This window comes from Dermacentor silvarum, chromosome 1, assembly GCF_013339745.2.
Source record: "Dermacentor silvarum isolate Dsil-2018 chromosome 1, BIME_Dsil_1.4, whole genome shotgun sequence".
NCBI lineage: Eukaryota > Metazoa > Arthropoda > Arachnida > Ixodida > Ixodidae > Dermacentor > Dermacentor silvarum.
In genome coordinates this window covers 262,965,867-262,975,233 of record NC_051154.1, presented here as the reverse complement: position 1 = coordinate 262,975,233, position 9,367 = coordinate 262,965,867, and the positions used below count along the sequence as shown (strand labels likewise).

General features: G+C 43.7%; 1 protein-coding gene across 1 annotated transcript; it reads left to right on the top strand.

Annotated features, from left to right (window-relative positions):
* The first annotated feature begins 2,998 nt into the window (after window positions 1-2,998).
* LOC119437120 (putative sulfiredoxin) lies at window positions 2,999-7,780 on the top strand. Its single transcript, XM_037704182.2, has 2 exons — window positions 2,999-3,280; window positions 5,407-7,780. Exons 1-2 carry the CDS (start codon window positions 2,999-3,001, stop codon window positions 5,614-5,616), a joined length of 492 nt encoding a protein of 163 aa, XP_037560110.2. The 3' UTR covers window positions 5,617-7,780.
* The last annotated feature ends 1,587 nt before the right edge of the window (window positions 7,781-9,367 follow it).

Sequence of the window (9,367 nt, the reverse complement as noted above, 5' to 3'; positions counted from 1 at the left end):
GCAGGAAATGAATCATTGTGACAGATGGAACGTTGCTAGCCAGGCGCGTCTTCAAGGCTTTCATGGCTCTCCGAGAACGATGCCAATCCGAAGTCACAATATATCGACATTCCCATGCATTCCCACAGCGCAGCAGCGCCAGTTTTCCCTCTAGGTAATATAGTGAGAAACTCTATAACTGCTCCCCTATGATTCTATGCCTGAGAGAGGGAAAAGAATTAAACAAGACAACACAAATCTCAAACGAAGCTGGGTTTACTTTTTAACCCCCTCAGGTACACGAAAACGAAGGACGTGAAATTTGATATGAAGATGTTTGTCGTTTATTTTGGCCTTCCAAACAACAAAAAATAATGAATAAGATAACTGTTGTTATGCAGAAGTTATAGGTTGGGACACATACGTCCCTATGTACCTTAAGGGGGCCAACTCTCTCAAGCTGTGGTCGCTACTTGTTTGCGGTATGAAAATCCAGAAAACAATTTCTTGCCGCCGTAAAGTACAAGGAAACTGTACAAACTGTGCAGCAATTGAACGTGCCGTTTTCAATCTTTGACTTTGCGCAATTTACGCAGCGCTTGCGAGAGTCACCTTTGACTATTTGGTGTGATAGAGCCACGGGATGCGTCAACGCCGCGGTGCGTCTCTGTGTCTGCACGAGACCTGTCAAGCCTCGTTGCCGACTATAAAAGCTGCCGATCAGAGAGCGCGCCACAGCCTGTCGAAACTCAAGTGAGGTCAGAACAGGAATATTAGAGTTTTCTGCTTGCAACTTCATGTAGCAAATGTAGGGTTTGTTGACACCGATGTTCAGAAGATCAAAAAATACCCTAAGGTAGTGCTTGATCTTGGAGTACCTGTGCACTTTCTTTTGGTCCATAAGGACAACGCCGCCCATGAATTTGTTGTATTTTTCAACAACTAAGGGACAACGGACATCCATTTTTTTCTTTCTTCCCGCGCATCGCCGCTGTACAAGAACATTTTCGACTGACGATATGAAGTTGGATAACAAAATAACTGCCCGGTTATCCATCCATTTGACGCAGGCAATGCCATCAGCACTAAATGATGCAATATCATCTCTTTTAATTTCTTTGTCGCTCGGAAAATTGCTTGGTATACCCTTCTGGTTCGCGCGCACGGTTCCACGGGCCTTGATGCTGGGGAATTGAAAAAATTGTCAAAGAAAACCTCACAGCCAAGGCCTTTCAGTTCATCTGTGAGCTGGATAACAGCACGACTGACTCTCCAAGCCCCATGGTAGTGCCTTCGCTCTTCTTCCCAGCGTACATGCCGCATTGAAACAAGTATCCTGTCTATGAGTCGCAAAGGCACCACATCCTGGAGCCCCAGCGAATCGGTTTGTTTTTTATGTATTGTTTCAAGATGTTGTGGCCTTTGAATTTGATCATGTGTTCGTCGACAGACTGCTGCTTTGTCGGAGAAAGCGCAGCTTGAAACGCCTCATTGCAATGTTCGTTAAGAGGCCGCACTTTATAGGCCCCGTCAAAGTTCGGCTTCACTCTACTCGGCTGAGACTCGTCTGCAAAATGCAAAGCGCTGCGAAGCTACTCAAAGCGGTGAAGAGGCATCACACTGGCAACAAACGGCACACCAAGGTCAGGCAACGTTGACCAATAGTTTCTGAGAGCTGGCAACACGTCGTAACTCATTACTAAGTTGACTCCCAGAAAAGCTTTCATTTCTTCGTTTGTTGTTGTGAAAATAATTCCATTTTGTGGTGAGTAACGAATGCTCTCTTTCACGAGTACGTCGGTGACCAGTGAATCGAAGTTCATCACTGCTGAAAAAATCACCTGGCAGCTCCACGCAGTCTCCACCACATGAGCATCGTCGTCTAAGTGGTGTCACAACGCTTTCTTCATCTTTGTCCGGTACACATCGCACTATCCCGTACTCCATTTCAACGTCATTTCTGAATCTATCGCCTCTGTAGGACTTTTTCCACGTGATTTCCTTTGTGGATTTAGCCGCACGCACGTCAGTAGAGCTGATGGGCGCTGTAGTTGTCGGGAGAGACGCTGTCTGCCTGATGCGTTTACTTGGGGGCTTTGAAGGCCCCGGTTTGTCTGGGTGCTCAATGTCAATCTCTGCTCCAACGTTATCCACGTCTTCGTCCAAAAATTCCAAATCTTCACCATCAAGTTGTAATGCGGTTTCATCATTGCTGTCATTGGTAGATGACAACAATGGTAGATGACAGTCATTGGCAGATGACAGCAATCATGGACAAGATTTGGTAGATCTCTTCCTCCGACACTATAAATTTGCGCCGTTTAGCAGCCATCCTCCTGCGAGCCAAAAGCTGCGGTTAGGAAAAATAAGAGGGCTAACTCACAGAAACGCACATAAAAAGACGAAAGTACCATCAAAATTTTTTCGCAGCATTTGCTAAGGCAATATGGTACCAGCGGCATTCACGCCACTGCATTCCAAGCAGAACTGAAGTTCCGTCACGGTACATAGGGATACATATGTCCCAAGCAACGTTTTTTCTCCAATTAAAGTACGATGCACGCTTATTTAACCATTGCTTCTGTTATGTTGGAAATTATAAAGTCTAACAAAAATATTTCTCTCAGATTTTGACCGATAACACATGCCAAATTAAAAAAATTGGACTTACTTTTCCGGGTGAAAAACGCTGCACTCCCGCTTTAGAATCACCTCTTTTGGCGGGATTTCTGTGCCAGTGTTGCAGACGGAAATGTGATTTTCCGCTATAGCCAGCCCAAGAGCGACACATGCGGAAGTTATACGCTCATCCAAGCCGCAATCCCTTAGATACACCGGTTATAGTTCTGGGGACATATGAGTCCCGTGTACCTCAAAGCGTTAAAATATCTTTAATCCTACTTAAATGGCGCACCGATCGCACCGAGAAAAAAAAACATCGGCGGCGGCGGCGGCGCCACGAGACCAGTCGGCGGCGGCGCGCCGACGTCTCGGCGCACACCTCTACCGAAGCATCAAAATGGCGGAAACCAATGTGATGGCCGAAGGTGTGGGTGCGTCTGATGCGACCGGTAAAACAGTTTTGTATCTTGATATCAGCTCTTTGGATACAGCTGCTGGGCAAGGCAATATACAGAATATTGTCATCATTAACGGCGGTTTTGGTAACGCAGACATTTCTAGTGTGCATGGTGCTAACATCGAAAAAGTACACGAAGTGCCTCTGGGTGACATAACGCGGCCTATTCCTGTTGCTCACTACGATGAAGACAAGGTCGGACGAATCGTAGACCTTCTTAAGGTCAGTGATTGAAAAAGTTTAGAATTTTACTGCCAAGTACTTCGTGTCAGTGCTACGTTAAATTGTAATCTTGCTGCACCTAGTGCTTTGTACCCAGTGCGATCACTCCCACGTGTTAGCAGTTTAACGGCGTCAGCTATTGGCACGCTTCGCCGCGGTCTCATCTTACGACCTGTCCAGATTGTGTGGTGTTTCCGAGGGGCGAATTTCAGTGAATCTGTTTAGACTGCTGAATATTGGTTGGGGTTAAAACGTTGCAGATAGCGCGAGCAGAGCATTTGTAAATGGTGGGGAAGCGCTCCAAGGGCGCTTTGTTAACTTTTAAAGCGTGTAGTAGAAAACTTTGCTAGCGGGGGAGGGCGTACACAGGTCAACTTTCGTTGATGTCACGCCGCGGGCGTTACCAGCAGATGTTATGTTCGTAAACTGCTTAAAAGAATCTTCACAAGACAACAGAGGCGTCGATGTGCGTCCCAAGACGCTGGTAACGGGGACCATACATTCTTAAAGGAAATTTGATGATTGTGATGACTAAAGCGTCAGGTTTCGTCCCCTGACCTGCAGCTGTTCTTGTATGCTTACTTTTTTACTCTTTCTTGTTTTTGAGCCGATGAATCGCTTTACCCTAGATGTTCATCATTATTCTTTGGCGTACTGGCGCGAAGGACGTACTGGTGTAAGCTGAATAACCTTTGACCATAACTGAAAATGTATTTCATAGCAGACAAAATTCACCCTTATTGGTTTAGTTCTGAGTGTCTGGAGTTGTTTAACGTGCAGCTAAATTATTGGGCATGCTCTTTACAACAACCACTTGTAACCAACAGATAATGGACGTAATGGTGTCGTCTGTTAGCTTTGTGCAGTTGTGAAATAATTGACCCCCCTTTCCAGATTCCCAAGTTCTCGCTTATTTCGAGTTTTTTTTGCATTCTCCTCCCATCAGAATGTGGCCGTTGCTACTGAGATTCAATCCTGCGAACTTGTGTTCAGCACTGCAATGCCACAGCCACTGTGACCGGTCTGAAAAGGAACATGAAATGCTATTATTGGTGTTTTGTAACACATGCATTAGAAACTGCAATTCCAGCCAGAGTTTACATTATCAGCTTTTTGAAATTTAATAATCTTACACAGTATGCCCTGTCACTATTCTAGTATTTGTGCGACAAACATATTGAGTACTTTTCAATGTCTGCTTTTGCAGTGAACCAACAGGGCATGTCCTGTGCTGGAAATGCTGCACCCAAAAAAGTGGAGGTCATTTATAATTATGTTTGTCCCTTTCCAACTGTCATAGTAAAAAAAAGAGCCTTCAATTCCCACACCAGCTCCTATGTGGTACCACAGATTTTGATGCACCTGTTTGGAGTTACTAAAATGTTTAAACAAGAAGGATCATGTTGCATTCGAAAATATATAAAAACAAAACCTGATTGCATTTGGCAGATTTTTGCACAAAGAAGTGACCAAACTAGACAGTACTTTGAAATCTGCTACTTCCCACTGACATCATGGGTGCCATGGCTCGAGCTTGACATGCAAAAATGCAAGAGTGACATTCATTCTCTTGGCTAACACAACATTTTTCTGCGAAATAAATGAAGAAAAGGTTTGAAAAAAAGCTTTATTAGTATAAGCTGGGAGGGTATTCTGTAAGAGTCCACCTGGTAGACTGTCCACTTCGGCTGTTGTGTTTGGCTCCAGCGGTACGAGCGAGAAGGAGCCAGCCAGTCTTCTTCTCGCGCGTGCCGCTGGAGAGTCGCGACAGCTGAAGTGGACAGTCCACTAGGTGGGCTCCTACAGAATACCCCCCCCCCCCCCCTGGTTTAATGTTTCTTTTCAATGAATCCCAGTTGGTCAGAATTTCCCAATAGCATTCCGCTGTGGCATCCCTCATAGCCCCTTTGTTACATTTGGGAAATTAAACCTGATAAATTGAAGATAATTTTTCCGTAGTTGCCCGCTAGAAAAAAGAAGGGGGGGGGGACTTGACATCGAGTGGCTTTCTTATTCTTTTCACCTCCTTTTCCAGCAAATAATCACTGGGATGAATTTATTCATGCTGTTCTGTTTATTTCTTATTCTTGCATCCTTACAAACTTTACCTGCATTTTCTGATGCAGAACCCGAACACGAAAGACCAGGTTGCACCTGTGGACATACTGTGGATCAAGGGTAGTGAAGGTGGCAACTACTTCTACTCTTTTGGTGGCAACCACAGATTTGAGGCCCACCGCAGGCTTGGGTGCAGAACCATTCGGGCCAAACTCATTCGCTCAACACCTGCAGCCCTCAATCTCTACTTAGGAGGGTCAACGCCAAATCTCAAGTGATTGTAGTAGTGCCTATTGTCGGGTGCAAACTTGTGCCAACAGTTATGAATTGAATTGTGCCTAGTTGCCATTGCTGTTTCAACCGCGATTTCATCTGTACAAAGCTCACATCATGATGATAAATGAAAACAGCAAGCTTCTTTTATTTATCATCTGCATGTGAGGCATCCCATTAATAAATGTATAGAGATACAAAAGACATCTCTTGTTTTCTGTGTGCCCATGAGCATCATTGCGCACCATGAGCATCATTGAGCAAGAAGTGTGTGGGCAAGGTACCCCACAGAGTATTCAGACCTTTGCTTCAGAACCTAGGTTTCCCGCTCATTACAGGTACTGTTTTGGGTTCAATAATTTGCACAATTTGCAGTCATGGAGCAAAAATTGCTGAAACGAGATGTGCAATATTTGGGGTGTTAATGGCGAGGCATGTGCAAATAGTAACTTTTGAGGCCAAATTGAATACGAAGTGAAAAGTCCCAGAACAGAATCTAATCGAATACTTTTCACCATTATTATAAAACTAAGTTCACATCCTTGTACTATATTCAGCTTAGTGACCTTCTGTGATTACATTGCACAATATAATGTATTGTTGATTAGACGTGCAAATGGACCATTAGGAACAATTAAGCCATTTTTTCACATATTCAGGGCTCTGTGCGAGTGTGAATGATGGTTTAGCTGAAAAAGCCTGGATTCCTGAGCAGTCTTCTATAGCGTGTTTCATTATGTAACCTTGTTTTTTTTCTCTACTTTGGCTGCCAGGGTAAAATTTATTGCACTTTTGATCCATTTTTATGTTTGATCATGCACATACGATTTAAAATATTTAAAAAATATTTGTATTTAGGGATAGTGACAATTTGATTTGAAGACACAATTGCATAGGGCGAAATTCTATTTGGTTATGCAAGAGCTTTGAATATTTGCATACTCCTATTTATCCTTTATGATGAATGTTGCCTGCAGGCAACATATCACAAAAAATATTTCTTTTTGCTAAGTTTTGCTATTGAGTACAAAGTTTCTGGCTATCTTCGGCCAACACTGAATGACAACCAACAAGCATCATTTGCTGGTTTAGAAAAGGAACACAGGAGGAGGTAGAAGTTCGGCAGGTGACTCGCTTTCTTTTGAAAGCACAGTCAGAGGAGACAGGCCAATGCAAGATCTCCGGCTGCAGTGGTGTCACACATGTGATGTAAAGCAAATGAAATGTGCACCTATGGTTCACATATGACGAGAGCTGTCTACAAATTCCAAACGAAGCCATAGGTGGCTTGGGGGAAAGCTTCCAGTTTTCTGCCCGGGGTTTCCCCCCTTATTGCTGAAAAAGTTTCTGCAAAATATTTTTTTCTGTTTGTTGATTATGCTTGTTATTGATGTGTTCTGCACATTTAGATAGAAAATAATTTTTTTTGTATTTATATGTGCAGTCATTAAAGGGTTAATGGCGATTAGGTAGTATACATTACCTTCAGACTCTCCACTGCTTTTTGCATAAATGAAACTTTATAACCTCAAAGATGCATTCAGAAACATTACATATCGGGAGTTTCATAAGTCTGAGAAATATTTTGAGAAATAGTTTTTGTTTGTGGGGTGTTGGTATATTTGCAACCCTGAGAAATGAAGGCAGTCAAATTGGGTGATTTATGTCCCCTTCAGGTCATTACACTCATAATTCAACAATATAAAATACTACAGAATCACTAATGCAAATAATGATCTTGAGAATGTGTGTGTGTACATCTGGAGACATTTCTGATTGGACCTGATTTGTGGAAAGAAGTGAGGTAGACAACCATGTCTTTGCCATTGGTGCAGGCTTCTGCATTTGTGACAGTAAGCACAGAACAGAAAGGACATGGCTGACACATTTTGTGTTGTCTGTGAATTTTTATTCGGCATACCATCCCTTAGTGGGCACTTCCTGGAGTGTTCCATGCAAGTGCTTGTGTTGTGGAGATGCATACAGGCCTAATGGCCTTTATGCAGTGGGTTTACGCAGTCTCGCCTTGCCTGAAGCATACAGCAACCCTCTCTGCCCTTGATTTTGTTTTTCCTGCTATGTTTTAGCTCTTTTGTTACCGTGGGAAAATGGGCCACTTTTTGTAGGTTTTTGTGATTATTTTTTGTAATAAATATTATCATGGTTACAGTGTCATGCTATATATCAATACAAAGCTAAATAAATGTACTTTCCAAGTATGTTACTTTTAAAAACTAATATTAACATGTAACGAGTCATAATATTGATTAAAAACAAGATTTATTAAAGATTGCATAGAGCACTTCCAATGTGGTGTTCATAACAAAAGAAAAAAAGAAAAATAATCTGAATTATACAAAATATGTGCAAATGAATTGTCTATAAAAGAGGAAAGTTTGAATTATCTAGCTCCATACAGCAAATGAGTTACAATTTTATTTTTCTGCCTAGTGGAAACTGCCTTGTTCCATCAGGTGCCACAATTATATTTTTTCCCTCTACAAATTTCGCGAGCACAATAATACAGTGTATTTGTTGCGGCTCATGGGAGACAAGAGCGAGAGCCGTATTTAATTGAGACAATTAGAACAAGCGCTCAGTTCAGGCTTGTTCTTCTCTAGCCCTTTGCTCGCACTCAAGGTCGTTGTCTTTGTCGTCAGTGTGGTTGGGCACAGATAGGGACGTGGCATTTGCCACTCTCTAGAAGGAGCATCATCCCGATGCTCGGCAGGCAGCACCCGGTATCCAGCAAACCAGAGAGTGTCCATGTATGCATTCAGAAAAATAGGGTTTCATGCGTACCACATACAAAGTCTCAGGCCGGTCCTGACGGCGCCTCGAGCAGGATGGGCTGTCAGGAACGACTTCATAGTTGACGTCGTTAAGGCGTCATAGAACCTTGTACAGTCCGAAGTATCGGCATAGAAGTTTCTCAGCGAGGCCTCGGCAGCGTACTGGAGTCCAAACCCAGACTCTTTGTCCGGGCTGGTAGACAACGCTTCAATGGTGTTGACTGTAACGTTGGGCATCACGGTCTTGCTGCCTAGTTATGCGAATGCGCGCGAGCTGTTTTGCTTCGGCGTGCTCTGTAAAATCAGTGGCATCAGTCTCAGAATCGCTGAAATCGTGAGGCAGCATAGCATCCAGCATTCTAGTCACTTCTCGCCCATGGAGGAGACTGAATGGTGTCATTCTCGTTGTGTTTGCCGAGCCATATCATAAGCAAACGTTACGTAGGGTAATATTTTGTCCCAGTTTTTGTGTTCCACATTGACATACATGCACAGCATGTCTGCGAGAGTCTTGTTAAGGCGCTCCGTAAGCCCATTGCATGCAGGTGATAGGCTGTCGTCCTTCTGTGCGACGTGCCACTGAGCGTGAGTACAGTTCGCAAAAGTTCAGCCGTGAGAGCGGTTCCCCTGTCGGTTATGATAACTGCTGGAGCACCATGCCTCAGGATGACGTTTTTTGATGAAGCATTGTGCGGCATCGGCTGCTGTGCTGCTCAGAAGTGCCTTGGTTTTTGCATATTGCACGAGGTAATCTGTCGCAACAATGATCCACTTATTTCCGGTAACAGATATTGGGAATGGGCCCAAAAGGTCCATCCCAATTTGTGCAAACGGCGTTTCCGGCACTGGAACGAGTTGTAATAGTCCGGCAGGTATTGCAGGGGGCACTTTTCGGCACTAGCAGTCAAGGCACGTTCGATAGTAGTGCTTCACCTGTGCTGCGAGCCATGGCCAGTAGTACTTT